Source organism: Hipposideros armiger, unplaced genomic scaffold, assembly GCF_001890085.2.
Source record: "Hipposideros armiger isolate ML-2016 unplaced genomic scaffold, ASM189008v1 scaffold_782, whole genome shotgun sequence".
Lineage (NCBI taxonomy): Eukaryota > Metazoa > Chordata > Mammalia > Chiroptera > Hipposideridae > Hipposideros > Hipposideros armiger.
The window spans coordinates 71,587-90,264 of record NW_017732132.1 but is presented as its reverse complement, the minus strand read 5'-3'; the positions used below and the strand labels follow the sequence as shown (position 1 = coordinate 90,264).

The following is an 18,678-nucleotide window of genomic DNA, read 5'->3' as shown; positions in this document are numbered from 1 at the left end:
TGGGGAAAGGCCTATTCCACTCACAGCCCGGCCCCAAGGGAAGGAGGACCCAAGCCGAGGCGCCGGCCGCTGCGCGCCCCTCCCGCCCACAACGGCCGCCGCACCCCGGTACCACGTCCCCTAGCCGCTCCCCACGCCTCGGCGCACGGAAGTCGGTCCCCAGTAGATGGCATCCCGCCTCGGAGAGGCCTTCGGCGGCCAGAGCCCAAGCATGAACCCCTGGCCGGGGCCTACGGCCCAGCGTACTCTGGGGGCGGAGCCTAGGACCGGCGCGGGCGGCGATGGTAAGAGACGCCGCGGGGGCGGGGCGGAGGCGGGGCAGGCGAACTGCGAAGACGCGGCAGCGTGCGGGGCGGCGCAGAGCCCTCTCGGCGCGTAGCGGAGCTGTGGTGTGGTGTGCGGCTGTGCGGGCCCGCAGCCGAGGCCGGGATCGGGCCGGGGAGCCAGGACAGGCGGGGAGCAGCCATGGCACCGCTCAGAGCCAGGGCCCGATCCGCTGCGGGCAGGCTGGGCGCCGAATAGGCAGGCCGGGCCGCGGGCGGAGGCAGCTGCACTCGCGCCCCGCGCCCTCACAGGCCCAGCGCCCCGCGCCCCGGCTGCCGGCGATGGTGACACATGTGGCGGCGGCGCGCCGGCGGCAGGACCATGGTTGAGCGCGCCAGCAAGTTCGTGCTGGTGGTGGCGGGCTCGGCGTGCTTCATGCTCATCCTGTACCAGTACGCGGGCCCGGGGCTGAGCCTGGGCGCGCCAGGCGGCCGCGCGCCGCCCGATGATCTAGACCTCTTCCCCACGCCCGACCCGCACTACGAGAAGAAGTACTACTTCCCGGTGCGCGAGCTGGAGCGCTCGCTGCGCTTCGACATGAAAGGCGACGACGTGATCGTCTTTCTGCACATCCAGAAGACGGGCGGCACCACCTTTGGCCGCCACCTCGTGCAGAATGTGCGCCTCGAAGTGCCCTGCGACTGCCGGCCAGGCCAGAAGAAGTGCACCTGCTACCGGCCAAACCGCCGCGAGACCTGGCTCTTCTCCCGCTTCTCTACGGGCTGGAGCTGCGGGCTGCACGCCGACTGGACGGAGCTCACCAACTGCGTGCCCGGCGTGCTGGACCGCCGCGACCCCACCGCGCTGCGCACGCCCAGGTGAGGCCCGCCCGATGCGTGGCCACGCTGTCGGGGCCGTAGCGCGAGGCCCAGCTTGTGGCGGCTCACCGGGCCATGCCCCTGGGCCCGGTCTCCTTCCCTGCTCTCCTCTGTTGCCCTCGGGGCCTCCACTAGCCACAGCCCTTCTGAAACCCCTCCTGCTTGCCCGGCGCCCGAAGCCCCCAGGTGGTCTGCTGCGGCCGCTGTCACACTGGCGTCTAATGTCGCTCTCCCCTCTTGTGCCGCCCCTCTCTATACTTTTCCCCACCTCCCTGCGCAGTGCCTGGACTTCCACCGGGCCGGCGCTAACTATAGGCCCAGACTGGCCTTGGCTCGTCGAGTGGGAAAGTGGGTTCCTGTGAGTGCGTAGCCCACCTGGAGTGTTCGCTTTCCTGTGCGGCTCATACCCAGAGCGTAAGTGAGAAGTGGAGGTCCTCTTCCTCTGCACCTGTGGGGCCCCCAGCCCCTCAGCCTGTGTTGAGGGGGCTGGGGAGGAGCTGCCAGGGAGGGGGATTGGCTCCGCCTGCCCGTGTGTGCAGGTAGAACAAAGGCCCGAGTGTGACCTGGGGCTGGGGGCGGGGAGGAGGTAGTGCGGTAGTGCTGCCTGCCCTCCAGTTGGGCCAGAACCAGGTGCGACCTTGCTCTGAAAGGAGCAAAAGCGACCCAACAGCCAGGTTTGGGGAAGCCGAGCTGGTCGGAAGTACCTGTGCAGCCAGCCACCTTTCCTGTAGACCCCCATTTCTGTGGAGGTTGGGGGCATAGGGCTGACCTGTGTGGGGGGCACCTCTCCTGAGAAGCACTTTGCAGCCAGAGCCCCAAAGCAGTGTGGGGGCCGTGCTGGGTTTCGGTTGGTTAGCGTTGGGATTCTTTCCCTCCCGTTGGTGTTGGTACCCTGTGGGGCCTTGTCTCCAGGATGTCTGCTGGGAAAGGCCAGGAGTGAGGTATTCTTGCTTGCTTTTTGTTTACCTTCCGTATTTGCCTTAGGACTGCATTCTCAGATGGGCAGGGTGGGGAGCTGTGTGGCCCTTGGAGTGTAGTCGTTTTCATCGACACTCCTTGTCAGGAAGGTGCAGGGTCTCTGGTGAGGTTGGAGGATGAAAGTTGGACATCTGGCCAGTTCAGTGCTGAGCAACGTGCATGCATTACTCTCCCTGATCAGCCCTCAGTCCTTTTCCTGGGATCTTTCCCAGACTGTCAGGAAATTGGAGTCCTAGAGCTGGCGGAAGGTCCCCCCGCCCTAGCAGCTTCCAGCATGAGAAGTGATGTTCCTGGTCCCTAAAGGCCATAGTGCTAACAGATCTGCCTGTCCAGGGCACTTGAAGCAGTGCTTCCTGCCCACCCTTGGCCTGCTCTGCCTGAATGCACTTTCCTGGGGTGACACCACCCCTCCACCCTCTGCCCCCCATGGTTTAGCCACTCTATGCTAGACTGAGCTTGGCCTGGGGGCTTGCAGCCACCCACCAGGACTGTAGACCCCCAGGAATTGGGCACTGCCCAACTCAAATAGGCCCAGGTGGGCACATCCCTGTCTGCAGGAGTCAGGAATTGGGGCAGACACTGTCCTGTCTGCCAGAGGGAATTAGCGTGGGAGAGCCCCTTTAGGGAGAGTGTGCAGAATGTGCTTTGGGGACTGCTGCGAGGCCTGAATCAAGCTTGCCCAGTAGACTTGGCTTCGGCCCTAGTTTGCAACCAGGACACTCCTTTCTGCAGCCCCACCTCCTAAGATTGATTTTCCCTTGGGGTCAGGAGGGTGAAAGACCCCTGACCTCCCTTTTCTTCCGTTTGTCCATCAGAACAGGTCAGCCGCCCTCACAGACAGAAGCGGGAAGATCAGGTGGAACTCACTGGTCTCCTTCCTGCCTTGCCCAGTGCTTCACCAGGGAGGCCCCAGTGCCCCACCCAGGGTGGGTGTGTATAGCAAGAATGGAAAATGCCATACCTGTTCAGCCTGAAGTCTCTGGCTGTGGTAGGCTACCAGCCCCCTCCTCCCTTCCTGGAAGTTGCTGAGCTCAGCAGCAGCAGGCCTGGTGGAGGAGGGGTTTCTAGGGTCCTCCAGAGGCCCTTGCTCTGCCTTCCACTGGGAGCCCTCTGTGCCAGCAGGCAGGTGACAGCTTCACCTCCCAAGTCGCTCTCCTCCCCCTCCTCTCATTTCTGTTCCAGGCACTAGGTAGATTGTTTTTTTTTCAATGAGCTTCCTCGAGAGGCCAGGGTATTCTTGGGTTTGTGTGTTTACAAGCCTGTCTGCACTAAGGTTTACTTGCTAAGTGCTCCCCTGGTCTTTGGAGGTCGGGGTGCAATTCTCCCATCTGTGCAGGCACCCAGCTCCTCTTGGGATGTTGGCAGTGCCCAGCCTCTTTGGGGCGCCTGGGGTTGGTGGTGCTTGATTTCACAAGTCTCAGATGTCACCCTCGCCCTCCTCCCAGCAGGACCAGGTCCCACCCTCCCTGTGGCCCTGCGGGTGCTGCTGGTGTCTAGGACTGGAAAGAGGACCCTTTTTTCCTCCTGTCTGGTCCCAGGGCGAAACACATGGCAGGGCTCAGACAGATGCCTTCCTGCAGTAAGGGACACTTCTAGAACCCTTCCGCCAAGCTCCCAGCTCCTGGTGCCAGTGTCTGCAGTATTTTGAGGCCTAGGAGAGGTGGGCCTTGTGTAGGAAGTGAAGGGTGTTCACAACTGCACCTTTCATCCCATGGATTAGTGTGGGTCATCTTAACTGGGCACATGTTGAGGTGACAAATGGAGCTGGACAGGTTTTCATCACCTTCCTAGAATATGGTTTAAAAGTTCTAGCAGCTCTTAGTGCTTCCTGACTTGGAAAAGAAGAACAGGTATGCGAGCGAAGCATTGGCAGGTCCCTCTTTTGTCCTGTGCCCATCAAGGGGGCTGCCACACTTGCTAGCATCAGCCAGGAGCGCTTGTAAGGCCCTCCCAGGAATGACTGGCCTTGAGAGGTGTGGCTGCCCACAGGCAACTGGCAGGTAGCTGACTGTTGCCAAGGGCCACTTTGGTTAGAGTGTCTCAGCACCCCACATCCTGTGTCACCTCATAGGGTTGGAATGGTGCTCTTAAGCTGCCAGAAATGTTCCCCATTCCTCTTCCCATCTGCCTGAAGGGGACAGAAGACAGTCAGGGTCTTGCCTGGGCCGCCCTGGAAATGTCCCTGAAATCGTTAGACTTCGTTTGGAACCAATAAGGGCACTTGGGACCTGAATGTGGCTTCTGGGCCACCTTCTTGGGATCCTGGGCTGACCACATCCTTTCTGCAGCAGGGCCCCCTGGAGTCCCTGGTGGGCTCCCAGCACCTATGATGTTGCCCTCAGAGACTGTGCTTCTTACAAGGAGCCTGGCATCAGTGGAGTGTGCCCTCTTGGTCCTGCAGCCTCATCTCTGGTCACGCATCCTCCCTCCACCAACCTGAAGTCCCCTCTGGTTGCAGAAATATGCCTGGCTTGCCCTCATCTCCTTTCACTTCTCTGTGGGCTCCACCTCCCTCCTGCCTCTGCTCTGCTGCCCCTTACTCCAGGAAGGCTTCCCTGGCAGTGCTCTATTGCCATAGGCCCCGTGGCCACTTTTCATCCTGGCTTGTTCACAACATGTTGGCACTAGCCAGATGCCAGTGGGTGCTGCCCACATGTGGGCACCAATGGGAATGTTTTCCTGGACCCGCAGCCTCTCTAGGAGCTGCACTGAGCTTTCTCTGGACAAGTCAGTTTCAGGGAGTCGTCACTGAATGCAGTGCTGGTCCCAGAGAACCTCGGGGGCTCCTCGGTGGGCCCAACCAGGTTGAGCCACTTAGATTGGAATGGTTCTGGGACAGTTTTTTCTATGGCACTCAGCAAGTCCCAGCTTGTCTTTACAATCACTTTCTTATGTGCCATCAAGGGATAAACCCACATTTGCCTGCAGTGGAGCAGATAGCACCCAGAGCATGCGACTGTGACCAATAAACAGGGCCCTGCCACCTCAAGGACCTGATTGGGGGCGTCACCATGGTCTGAATCACCTAGAGAGTGCTTGGGTTAAGCTGAAAGAATCTGAAGTCAAAATGTTCAGAATTAGATTTTCATTTAAAACAAAACAAAACCTTTTTTAAGCAAATGCATGACAGCTTTTTTTTTTTTTAAGATTTTATTGGGGAAGGGGAACAGCCAAATTGTTATCCTTCAGTCTTAGTTGTGGAGGATGCAGCTAGCTCACCTCCAAGTTCAGTCATCATCCAACTGCCTATCTGCAGCTCAGGGCAGCTCAGCTCAAGTTGCTGTGATCAGTCTTAGTTGTGGGTGGGCGTAGCCCACCATCCCATGTGGGAGTCTACCAGCAACCTTGTTATTAGGAGCATGTGCTCTCACCAGCTGAGCCATCCTGCCATCTGTTGGCAGCTCAGCTCGGGTGCAGCTCACTGGCCCATGTGGGAATCGAACCAGTGAGCCTGTTGCTCAGAGCTCATGCTCTTAACCAACTGAGCCACTTGGCCGGCCAGCCCATGACAGCTTTCTTTTTAAACAAACTTTCAAAAGGCTTACTGACAGTCATTTTCAATGGTGCTCTGGCTTGTGAAGTTGCTATGTTGTCCTAAAGCATGTGGCCTTGGACAGCCAGGGCTTCCTGTCCTTGTAGGCACTGCTCTTGTGGAACCTGGGGCCGTGTAGAAGGCGTTGGACCCTGTGCTGTGGTGCTCGCTGCCCCTTGTCTGGTGGCTTGTCTGCTCCTGGGTCAGAGGCTTCCCCTGTAGGCACAGCCTGCAGCCCTGGGGTCCAGGGGCTGCTGAAGCCCCATCAATAGGAGTTTCTTTCTAGGTGGGAGGTCTGAGAGGTTTGGCAGCTGCAGTTGGGGAGTGGCAGGCAGTCGGTGGGGCCTGACTTTGTTGTCCTTAAGGAGCCCTGAGTCTCTTTCACATCCTCTCTTTTTTAGTTGCTGTAAAATAATGAGTGTGATGGGTAATTGGGAGGAAGGTATAAAAGAAGAGTCACCCTATTCTCCATGCATCCTTTTTTTCTGTAACTGAAACCACAATATAAAGTCTCTGTTAAGGTTGTTCTGTGTCATTAAAAACACGATACTTCAGGGGCTGCAGATGACCCTAGCATTGGTTTGCAGATGCCACCTCTGGCCCTGTACAGTGCTGCAGTGGACATCCTTGTGTGTAAATATTTTGCATAGCTCTGATTTCCTCAGAAAATTCCTAGGAGGGGAATTTCTTTCTTTTTTTTTTCCCAAGTTTCAGATATTTATTAATCAGTGTAAACCCCAACATAACACACCAACATGATTTCGTGCATTAGGAGGGGGAATAGTCCTGGTTAAGTGGAAAGTTGTGCGGATGGCTTCTGGAAGACCTTCATTCTAAGCAGCTTTATAGAAACATTTCATTTGGAAGTCTGCACCTTCTTTCTTCAGTTTGCTGTAATCTACATTCACTGAGTAGAACTTGTATTGCTTATTGGGACCCAGTTTGTTCCAGGGTTCTGGGTTATTCTTTCTATCCCAAGAGACATCTGGATTGAACAGTGCCAGGCGCAAAACATGCAGTGCTGCTCCAGTACCTCCAGCTCCAATAAACACAAAGAGGGGGATCAAGCTCGGGTGATTCTGGGCCTGGCCGAAGATTTGGCGCAGCATGGTTGCGGCAGTGGTCTCGGGGTCCAGAAGCACAGCAAAACAAAACTGAGAGGCCCCGGACTAGGTAGTCTCTGCCCTAGGAGGGGAATTTCTGAGTTGAATGATCTGAATGCTTAAATGCTGTCCATATACGTGTTGAATTACTTTTCAGAAAGTCTATGCCCATAATGTTGCCACCTGTGGTATTTGATTGCCCATCTCAGCAGCAGCACCTTCTTTGTATTGGATATTGTTGTGGGTTTAAAAAGGGTTTACTTTCTTAAATCATCAAAATGGATCTGTCTGTGGTTTTTAGGAAAAAGTCCTGCCTGATGAGTATACCCTTGGGTTTAGCCCATCACTTTCGGGGGTGTGGGAGGGGCCATGCCCAGTCATCCCAAATGCCAGCCCATTTGTTACAGGTGTGTGCATGTCAGCCCTGCCCAGAGAGTGGGGTGCAACTCTGCCATCTGGAGTCTGGTGAGGGGTGATGGGGCTGTGAGGGGATTCAGGGGTCAGAGAGGGAAGGGTGCGTACAGGAGGCTGGCTCTTGTTCCCTGAGTGCTCAGTAGGTACTTGGAATGGCTCATCTCATTTGGTCCCCCACCCCTCAAGGCAGGTGTGTGACAACTGTCCTCATTTTCCACACAAGAAAGTTAGGGTTCAGAAAAGTTGGGGACCTTGCAGAGTCCCTCAGTCTGGAGAGCCAGGAGCTGACATTTGGATATCTGTCCTGAAGCCTGCGTGCCCGCCCAGCCCGTGGCTGCAGCCCCCACTGCCCCCCCAGCTGGGAGACTGTTGGTAGGTAAGAACAGTAGGCAGCCATTAAGGCAGACAGGCTAGGCTTTGCGTGTGTGGGCTTCTGAGACCTTGGGCAGACACGGGCAATTCCACAGGCAGACTGTGTCATTCAATTTACTGGGAAACAGCTGGCAGCCTTCACTGCAGTAGCAGCAGGATCCTAATTAGGCCACATCCTCTCGGCTCTGGCAGGGTACCTGGGTGAGGTTGGCTGGTGGTGTCGGCACTGCTGGCAGCTTAGACCGCCATGGCGGCAAGGCCATTGCCTCCCCCTGCCTGCTCTATGCAGTAGGGCTGTGCTCAGGTGGTTCTGGGGGCTGGCAGCTATCAGTCCCACCACCTGGCCCTGATAAGAGTTGTGTGACTCAGGCCAGGTCGTGATTCAGCTGGTCTGTGGAGAGCACACCCAGCGGGCTGGGGCTCAGCCCTCTCCTGACAGCATATTGTCTGTCTGCTTCTCCTTAGCAGTTAGTTACCTTCAACCGCGGGGACGCTTCTCGTTGGCAGCCCTGCTCTCCTCCTTGAGTCTGGTACCATGACCTCCCTGGCCAGCCCTCACAGGTGGGGAGACATGTTTGCAAGAAAGTTTTCATCTCAGGACTCTTGTTCTTACCTCTTCCAGAACTTCGTTGGCTCCTTCTCTTCCCACTAAGTTTTTGCTATTTGGGCCGGCCTGCCTGCCTGCCTGCCTGCCTGCCTGCCTTCCTTCCTTCCTTCCCTCCCTCCCGCCCTTCTTTCTCTCTCTCTCTCTTTCTCTCTCTCTCTCTCTCTCTCTCTCTCTCTCTCTCTCTCTCTCTCTCTCTCTCTCTCTCTTTCTCTCTTTCTCTCTTTCTTTCTCTTGGTGGGGGTGGGGGATGTTATGCAGAAAATAAGTCCTAAGCTTGGTCAGGGCCATAGGGGATGAGACCCTGCCCAGCCACAAAAATGAGCAGGCATGTGAGTGGTAACAGCAGGAGGTATGACCTGTAGCATTTGGGGGGCTTAGAGAAGCTGCCTCCACACAGGGTTTGCAGGAGGAATACAAGTGTGGACAGGAAGTGGTGCCCTGGAACCACTGTTAGGTTCCAGACACATCCTCTGAGGCACAGCCAGTCACGGGGACAGATAAGAGCAAAGGAGGGGAGTGGGGATAGGGGTCAGCGAGCAGAGCAGGGCAGGCAGACGTCCAGGCATTGGTGTTCAGTCTGCGCTGAATGCAGGCCTGTCCCTTTCAGGCTGAGGGACTTACGGCCTAATCTATGTTCCTTCCTGGGTAAAATGTCCCCTTCTGGGTAAAATGCCCCCTTCTGGTATGGCATTGTCCCAAGTCCCCAGCTTCCAGGGCCTATTATGTTAGAAGAGTGTAGCATGCACTTTCCCACACATCAGAGAGTTAAAATGCTGATTGCAGACTGCTTGACCTGGGTGGACACTGTTAGAGGGCATCGGGTCAGCTGAGCAGGCAGGGGGAGAAGGCTATTCAGCTGCTGGACACCACTCTCGAGGCAGTCTCCAGGGCGGCTGGACAGTTTGGGGTCCCTCCTCACCCGGCTGTTGGTCTGTTTATTCACTCAGCCAAGCACCCTGAGTCTGGGGCCCCAGCTCACCAAGGGCTACCTGTAAGGACTGACGCCCCAAGTCCCACAAGGCCACTGCAGGGCTCTTGGGCTCTCTGTGCAGATGTGACTCTGAGGCTCCAGGGGAGGGCTGAGGCGTGTGGGACTCAGCCCCTGGGCTCCTTCCGGGCAGCCAGGCAGCAGCTCTGGGCCTCGATAGGCCCGGCGAGGAACGGAAGGAGGAGAGCAGAGGCCCCTGGGCGGGCAGCCTCTCTTAACTTGTGTCTGGAGCCAGGAGTCTCGTGGGCACAGGGCAACCATCTCTCTGAGCCTCAGTCCCCATCTCTGAAATGGTAGCATTTGTTGTGTCATTCTATAGAGGAACCAGTGACCTGTTACCTCCTGTGACCTCATGGTCCCTCCAGCCTCAGCTTGTGTGCATGTCTTGCCGGAGCTGTGGCCACTCATAACCCCTTAGAATTCTGCAATCCCGTGGAGCACAGGCCTCTGTGCCCAGGAGTGGGGCCCAGGGCTTTGTCTGTAAAGTGAGCTGTCAGAGGCTTCCTGCAGCTCTGCAGGAGGCTGGCCATGGTGGCAGGGAATAGGACCTGGTGCCAGGGGTGGGGGGAGGTCAGTGAGAGGCAGGCAGCTCTCGGATGGTTGAGCGTGGCCTTTCTGAGGGCCCCGTGTGAGCAGCACTGCTGTCCGGTTTGTTTACTTGGTAAATGGGCATCAGAGCAAATCAGTAGTCTTCTGGAAAGACAGTAACTAGAGAGATTAAGACTCCACATCAATTGTTTATAAAGCTGTGGAGTTGAAGGGGGTCAGTGGCTGTGTGGACCCACCTGCATTGGTCACAGCAGGAGCTGGGGACCCCGGTGTCTTGGGAGACCACCCATCACTGCAGCCGTGGCCTGGCTCCATACCTGGTGTGCTCAGAGCTCTCTCAGCCTCGTGTACCTTCCCTGCCTGGTGGAGTGGTGGGAGGACTGCAGCTCCTGAAATGTGTGTCCGCCTTCCGCAATCATTCAGGACAGAGGCAGTCCATGAGCAGCCCAGCAGCGAGAAAGCCAGCTAGAAAAAAGTAACCTGCCGCAGATGGGAGAGCAAAAGCAGGAAATCCATGACCATAGGCAGGGGAGGAGGGGGCAGTAGAGCAAGGGTGGGGACCCAGGCGTAGAGCCAGACCAACAGGTCGGATCCCATTTCTGCCACTCACAAGCTCTGTGACTTCTGTGCCTCGGTTTCCCATCTTTAAAATGGGCATACTGACAGTGCCTGCCTCATAGGTAGGTACTTGGAATTGTGCCTGGTGCTGGGGACTCTTTGTTACAAGAGGCTGCAATGCATCCCCTCTCTCTGGGGACAGGGCAGGGCCCTTCAGAGCCAGCAAGGAGTTTGGCTCCTGACTGCTCTGAATTGGTCAGCCCAGGAGCCAGCAGGGCACTTCCCTTACAGCAGCTGCAGTCAAGGCAGCTAGGGCACCATTGTCTGGGACATCCAACAAGCTTTTGTACATGATGACCTGGGCCATGCCGTGCTTCAGCTGTGAGGGTCTCCCGTTTACCCCAGCTGTGGCACCAGGGACCGCCGTTTTCCTTCCTGTCGGTGCACACTCAGCAAAAGGGCTTTGCTGTGTCTGCTCCCAGGATCTCCGGCAGACCCCCATCCCCCTGGCCGGCAGCCCAGATGAAAGGGGCACGGTAACCATGGCCTGTGGGATTGTCCAGTCGGTCCTGCTGCCTGTGGCCCAACTGAGAATGCAACCAGGAAGAGCTCAGTGGCGAGGGGAGGAAGAGATGAAAAGGTGGGTGACTCAGCCAGACACAGAAGCCAGCCTTTTAGAAACTGAGGAATGTGCCCTGGGCTGCCGTGGTTACCCGTTCACAAGCATGTGAGGTGACAGGCTCGTATTTTCACTTGGTGATTGCATGACCTGCATCGCCCGTACTTCTGTGCCCACTGCAGGCTCAGAGCTCCAGCAGAGGGAGCCTGCTTTGGCCTCCCGTTTGCCCCCCACCCCACCCCATCACCTCTATCTGCACTATTGTTCCTGCACCCTTTTTATGCTCTTACAGCAGGTGTGTATTCCTTGCACAGCACTGTTTAGATGTTATAAACTTTCTAGAACTTGCATCAGACTGTACTTGACCTTTTGCAACTTGCCTTCTTCACTTAGCCTTGTGAGATGTATCCATATTGGTCCATGACATGCATATTTAATTCACTGACTGCTAGATTTAACATCAAGTTTGTCTAGACATATCTTTTTTCCCTGTGCTTTGTTCTGAGAGCACAGGGGAGGAGTATTTCACAGACAGGTGTTGGGGACTGGGCTTGCCCCTCTTCCTCTCATCCCTAGCAGTGGGTAGAAGGGTGGGTGGTCTGTCCTCAGCTCTACTGGACAGGACCAGAGCTCTCCAGACTGCCTCCGATGCCCGCATGCCATGCCTGAGGTTCCCCACCACTTGGCCTGTCAGACGTTGCTGGTAGCCTTGGTCTTAGCACATTTTTCTCATGATGGAGTGAGACGGGCGTCCTGTTGTGTGGTTACTGGCCTCTGTGGTTTCCTCCTGACACTTAACTGTTGGTGTCCCTGGGCTGCTTTCTCCCCTGAGCGGTGGTTTGTTCCCTTATGTGTCCTACTACAAAGTTCTGCAGGGGATGTACGTGCCAGGCCCCTCGCGCTGGCCTCCCACACTGCATGTGGCCTGGGTGTTTGCTTTACCAGCACCTGCACCCTAGGGGCTGGAGGGCCAGCATGCCGTCCTCCAGCCAACAGCACCAAGTGCACATGCAGTGTTGGGGAGAGGGGCGGGGGGAGTGGATCTGCTAACCTCTGAACCCTTCTGGGACCCCTGTGGGGGCTCATCCAGAGGCGTAGGGGGCTGAGTGGGTGGACAGATGGCCACTAAAATTGGTCACCCTCCCTGCAGCGGGAATGTCCCCTGGCCATCCTTGGAAGTCCTCAGCAGCACCCGGGGTGGCCGCTACAGGAGCTGAGCCCAGAGGCCAAACGAATGGGTGGGCCTCCTGACTGGCATCTCATGCCCACTGGCCCTGGTTTGTGGGGACCCTGTGAGGTTGGATTGGAAGAAAGGATCGTGCAACCAAAACCAAAGTCTGGAGTCCACTGCTGTGAAATCACAGGACCCCCTTTCCTCTCCGGATGGGCATCTGGGCGGGGCTACCTGTGTCCCTTTGCTTCTAGCCTGGTGCCACACCCCAGGGCTGCCCCTGCATGGCCCTCTGTGGACAGAGCTTCCTGCCCCCTCCCAGAGAGGGGCATGAGGGCAGACTTTCCTCATCATTCCAGCAACCTTGGAATGCACCCCTCCAGCCCCGCTTTACCCCAGCCGCATATCTGCAGCATTTGCTCCTAGCCCACTTCCCTCACTGGCCTGGGAGCATTGGCCCGTAACTCACCATTCATGGAGAATTAAACAACTCTGCCACAACAGGACTTACAGGGCCCCAGAGACAATCGTGGGCACGTCTGTGGCCCAAGGGCAGCTGTGAACAGCACCCCTCTGAGCTAGGAGTTTTAAAGGCTCACATGTAAATATTTACCTCCTTGGAGCCTTAGTGTCCTCGGAAACTGAGGACCTGCCAGCGCTGAGGCTTTTCATTTGTATCATTACAGCAAGAGGCAGGGTGGGGCATCGTGCTGGGCAGTGAGGCCAGGGTGTAGGGTTAGCAGTGCGTTTTCTCTGGAATCCTGCATCATGTTCTTGTCAGGGAAAACTTTGCAGTAGCAAGAGGAAGTCCTCCAGCCAAAACACAGCATGTGGAGTGGGCGCTGTCTGTGAGGCGCCCTGCTGTTCCCCAGGCACCCCACTTACTGGACGTGTGCTGTGCTGGGGGAGCATGACTGCGACAGCCGCTGCGCTCACTGAGCGCCAGGCCCTCCTCATCCTTGCCTCACTGTTGTGGGCCCCTAGCACGGATGAGGAAACTGAGGCTCAGAGAGCTAAGTGGTAACAGGTGGCAGAGCTGAGGCTCACACCACGCTCTAGGGTGGCCCTGGGGTGACAAGGAGTTGGAGAGGTCCCCAGCTAGGAGGGAGTGCCAGGCGCCAGCCGGCCATACTGCCTGCCTGTGGCGAAGGCTGCATGGCCACTTCAAGGATGGGCTTCCCCAGGAGCCCAAGATGGTACAGGAATCCTGGGGGGAGGCCCCTGAGTGACCGTCAGCTCACCCTCCTTGAGACGCAGCTTTCCGGAAACAGCCAAATCATTAGGTCTGATGTGTCGCTCCCCTGAGAGGATCGGGGCAGGTGGAAAGGGGGGAGGCAGAGCAGGTGGTCTCCTGCAGGGGTTGAATGCTTCTGGTGTCACCTGTAAGGAGAGGGAACAAGTGGACCATGGCACGAGAGCACAGTTCGTACCATGCCTGGAGAACCAAGGCCTCTCCTTTCCAGCCTCAGACCCTCACCACAGCCCTCCTTCCCACCCAGCCCACGGCAGTACCCCAGGGCCCCTCATCCTGAAGAGGAGAGACTTCAGCTCCAGGTACAGTCGCCCTCCTCCTCTCCTCTGTTCCCTGATGGCAGGCAGCTAGGTGGGCAGGCAGGTTTGGGCAGTTTGTTTTGCTCACGTAAGTTCGGATAGAAGGCTGCTTGTTGGCCCACCATCTGAACCCCGTGAAAGCTCAGGCCTAGTGAGTCCTGCTTTAAAACCATCAGGCACAGGCAGTCACGAAGCCCAGCCCTGTAAGGAGAGGTTTGTTTCTTTTTCTTTCCTGGAAGCTGGGCTGGCAATGTGCCCAGAGGAAAACACCGTTTTTATCAAATAAAAGGCAGTCAGGTTTCAGCCAAGTGGGTGAAAGGGGGGTGATGGGATTGGTGTGGGGTTGTTCCAGAGCAGGAACAGACCCTGTCCTCAGGCAGCTGGGTCAAAAGGGTCCCAGCGGACATCAGGCAGGGCCAACCCAGGGGCACAGACTGCACTGCAGGCCAGCCAAGTCCCAGAGTGTGAGTGGTGTTGGGGCCCTGGCATTCTGAGGTGTCCTTCTGGCTTGTTCTACAGCAGAGCTTGACAGACTGCGGCGTGCGAGCCACATGCGGCTCTTTGGGTACGTTCCGTCTCAAAAGTTTACCATCCCCTGTAAGAACCAATCCTGTCCCTCACAACAACTTAAAAATTATTCTAGAGCCATAAATATATTTTTACAAATAAGGAAAAATTTTAAATCCTTTAAAAATTTTATAAATGAAATTATGATAATTTTATTTTTATTTTTAATTTTACTTCAGAGCCACATGTATGAACCCAAAGAGCCGCATGTGGCTCACGAGCCGCAGTTTGCTGACCCCTGGCGGCTCTTCCGTCTCAAACGTTTGCCGACCCCTGGTCTACAGCACGGGTCCCCGCTGCCTCGCAGAGCCCTGACTTGACTTTTCAGGTGCACAGAAGATTTGACAAGCAGAGGCCAGTGGCCAGTGTGTTGGGCCCCTTCGCACAACACAACACCTGTCTGAGGACCAGCACTTGCCACGAGGTCCTCTCTGAGCAGCAAAGCAGTTTTGAGTTGGCAGGGGCTTCCCACAGACCAAGGAAGCCCCTTGGCTGGGGGTACCCTCCTGTCCCTCTCACCCACTTTATTCTCTGCACTGCCTCCCCCAGCCCCCCCCCCCCACCCCCGCCAGCCTGATCCCTGCCATCTGGTCACTGTGTCCCTCCACTGGCCAGGCCAGAGGCGCCTGAGGTGGTGCCAGGCATGGGGGTGGGATAGTCCCAGTGCTGCAGATGCAGCTGACTTAGCATAGGCGTCACAGTGTGCCCCAAAAGGAGAGGCAGGGCCAGATGGCATTGCTGCCCAGCCACCTCCTGCTGGACATTCAACAATCACATGAACTATCCCAGGTCATTTCCAGAGGAAATGCTCTTCAGGAGGTCAGTGGTTGCCCTGGAGTCTGGGGGAGATGGCCTGCAGCTGTGTGTGGGCACTGGTCACTGGCTTTCTCAGCCCGCCCAGCTCAGAGACCTAGCCAAGCCATGCAGTCAGCTGGCAGCGGAGCCTGACCCTGTGGGCCAGCTGGTGGCTGTTGCGTGCTGAGCTAACGGGGGCCCAACCTCTACCAGCCTGGGCTCTGTCATGGAGCCTTCTGCATCTTTTTAATTTGTTTAGCATGTTTTCACTGAGCTTTCACTCTGTGCCAGGGATAGGATCCCTGACATAAGATCCAGCCCGCCTTCCCTGCCAGGACTCCCCAGCTGTGTCTGGTGGGCAGCCCAGGTTTGGGAGGACCTGGGGATCTTGGCACCTTCCTAAGGTTGTACTGGTGGCCTCTTGAGTTCACAGGGCAATATGCGGGTCCTGGCACCCTCTGGTGGTATCTCTGCTGTCCATCTTCCAGGCCAGATGCTGGCCTTCTACAGGTGACATCAGGTCAGGGTCCCTTCAAACACGCTTGCTCTAGCCTCTGTCTGGATGCACCCTGGACCCCTGCTCACTTGGCTGCCCTCTGCCAGGGACTCATCCTTGGGCCTGGGTACAGGCACATCCCAGGTGTACTATGAAGGGGCCTCCATTGCTCCTGTTACAGATGGGGGAGCAGGGGCTCAGAGAGGTCAGGCGACTTGCCAAAGTTCACGTGGCTTAGGCAGCAGACTCGGGACTTGAACCCAGGCATTCTGGAGCCCACTCCCCTGGCTGCAGCCACTTGGCAGCTGTCACTCTGGAGCCAGTTTTCATAGAGGGGGTGATGCTCAGGATGGGCCCCTGTCCTGCCCCAAGGAGTAATGACTTAGAGAAGTCAGTCGCAGGAACGCAGTCAACATTCTAGGCTGGGTAAGGATCACCCAGAGGCAGCCCAGTCTGTCCCACATGTGGCAAAGAGGAAGCTCAGGGCCATGGAAATTTTACTGCTAGACCTAAATACTACTTTTTAAATGTCTTCAGTTCTCCCTCTAACAGTAGTAACTGCCATAGCTCAGGAGCCAGCCAGGGAGCCTGGGGCCTGAGACTGGTCCCCCACCCACCCTTGTTGCACTTCTCTATGGCCTCTGAAGCCTGTGGTGCCAGCTGAGAGCACAGGCCTGTGGTCACACAGCATGGGGAGGAGTCAGGTAGGCAGGGCTCTCTGTGTTCCTGATGCCCACCTGGTTTCCAGGTGCTACCAGGTGTTCCTGAGGGCCAGGACTGGCTTCTTGCCTCAGGTGGGAATGTTTTCTGGTGGGGACTTGTCTCTGGCTTGGCCCTCTGCCCGCTGGCCAAGCTGGCACCTCTGAGTGGTTTTGGCAGAGGAGGCACAGGCCAGCATGCTGTCCCCAACTGCTCATCAGCTCCCATCCATGTGGGCTGGTGGAGGAACAGGCCGTTTGGGCCAGCTGAGCCCTGAGGATAAACTCAGCCATGGTTTCGCAGGTACCAGGGATCCCGTGGAGGCTGGGCTTCAGCAGGCAGAGCCATAGGCCTCGAACATGCACACACGTGTCCCTGAGGTTGGGACAAGAACCTCTGCCTTCACCCTGTGCATAGACTATGCACATGTCTGATGACCTCTGGGTCTCTGCCAGCTCCCAGCCCCCTCCCACCTCATGCGGCCATGCACATCACCCAGGATAGGCACCTGGTGCTGGGGGAGGGTCCACAGTTCCCCTGGGGCCGACCACGTGGCACAGCCCCTTGTTTAGTTTGTGATCTCTGCCCCCTGTCACCACCAACCACAAGCCATCCTCTGCCTCACAGAGCAGTGGCCTCAGGGCAGGGCTGGGCTTTGTGTAGGCCTCAGGGACATCGGGCCCCTCCTCCCAGAGGGCAAGGTACTGGTGCTCCCGGGGCTGACCGCAGGCTGCACAAGACCCGCCCCCCCCACTTGCATTCATAGAGCCTCTATCTCTCTCTTTCTCTCCACCGCTCCTGCCCCTTACTCCCTCCCAGCAGCAGTGTTCAGTGACTCAGAAATATCCTGGAATAAGAATTCCTTTTTTTCTTACAAGTGTTTGACATTTTGGGACATTTCCTCCCTTTTGAAATTCCTTCCTGCAAACCCCCTTTAAGAGCTGAGCAATTTTCCAGTCTGTGGCTGGGCCGCCCCACTGTCCCTGCCCCCTCAGGACTGACTAGGGTATGAGGAAGTGAGTTTTCATGAAAAATTTTCCATCACTGCAGAAGCAGGGAGAGGGCAGCCTGCAGCACGCCTGCCGCCCCTTGGGTCCCCTGCCCACACAGAGGGTGGGAACACGGTTGCTGGGCTCTGTGAGAGGCTACACAGGGCCAAGAGACCAGACTTTTTAGACAGCTGGACCTGGGGGTTCCCTCCTCCTTTCTGCCCTCCCAGGAGAAGGGGCCTGGCTGATGACAGTGACCATAGCCTCCGGTCTTCAGCAGGCATGGCAGTGGGGTGTGCTGGGTGCTCTGTATATGTGCCATCATGGCTGCCCTCATCACACCCGAGACGTGGCAGGGCTCCCACCGGAAGGAAGGACCTGAGCACGGACAGGGACAGGGGCTGTGCTGCCCTGGAGAGCGAAGCTAGTTCTGCAATGGCCACCTCAGGCTTGTCCTCGGGCTGCCTCACAGTGATTGTAGGGGCACCTGGTACTGAGGGCCCCAGGGGGCCTGGGAGTAGCGTGTGGCTGCGGACTATTGTATGGATGTGTGCCTGTACTTCCCCAGTTGTTTTTCAGGCCTGCCTGAAGACAGTTACAGATGGGCCACTGACAGATAGTGGGGTCTAGAGGCCCAGCCTCCCCTCCTTCTCCACTTGGGGAGGGATCTTGGGGACAGGCCTGGGGGAGGAGCTGGAGACCTCCAGCCACAGAAGCTGCTCAGTGGCTGAAACACCTCCATGAGCACAGTACCTCCCCTGACATACACACACACACATTACACCCCCATGATACTTCCCCAGGTAGACACGACTCCCCCCCAAACAGCCCCCCAGGTACACACACACACCACCCCCATGACACCACCACCCCCAGGTAGATAGACACATGGGCCCCCAGAAGCACACAAACACCAACCGCATGACACCTCCCCCACACACAGTCCCCCAGGTAGACACACACCACCCCCGTGATACCCCCCAGGCAGAGAGAGAGACACACACACACACACACACACAAACACACACCCCACCAGGTAATACACTGTCAACTGAAGGTTGTTGCCACCAATTTCAATATCAACAGGAGTCCCCAATTTGGGGTGCAGTGAGGGGGGGAACTTACACAATAAAAACAGCTCAATTGTGAGACAGCTCAGGTGCAAGAGACTCAAGCGAAGCCATTCAAGCGTTACACCTCTAGTGCTAATAGCTCAAGGCCAGGAAATGCTCCACAGATAGAGAGGGGCGGCTGGCTTATAAAGAGAAAGTTCCTACCCCCTGGTTTCTGATTGGTCCATTTTCATGCAAAATAAGGAATCCATATTTGCACAGTTTGATTGGTCCAAATAGCACTGTCGTGATTAGTCAGCAAAGATGCAAATATGAAGATATACATGGTCGGACAATTAAGTTCGCGAACTCGTCCTAGAAAAAGTGCTACATACCTATATCACTATGGTCACCTTCAAAGTACTCCCCTTGGGAAACTATGTTCACTGACGCCAGTGCCTAGTCCACCCTTCAAAGCAATTTTGGAACTCTTTCT

The 18,678-nt window shown here is 56.8% G+C and overlaps 1 protein-coding gene and 1 pseudogene across 1 annotated transcript in view; one reads left to right on the top strand and one right to left on the bottom strand.

Moving 5' to 3' along the window:
- The first annotated feature begins 314 nt into the window (after positions 1-314).
- Positions 315-18,678, top strand: part of HS6ST1 (heparan sulfate 6-O-sulfotransferase 1) — a 46,390-nt gene continuing 28,026 nt past the window's right edge. Inside the window, exon 1 of the mRNA XM_019628367.1 lies at positions 315-1,142. Within this exon, the coding sequence (XP_019483912.1) occupies positions 616-1,142 (527 nt within the window). The 5' untranslated portion in view covers positions 315-615. The remainder of the gene's footprint in view (positions 1,143-18,678) is intronic.
- Positions 6,369-6,983, bottom strand: LOC109374068 (cytochrome c oxidase subunit NDUFA4 pseudogene; annotated as a pseudogene).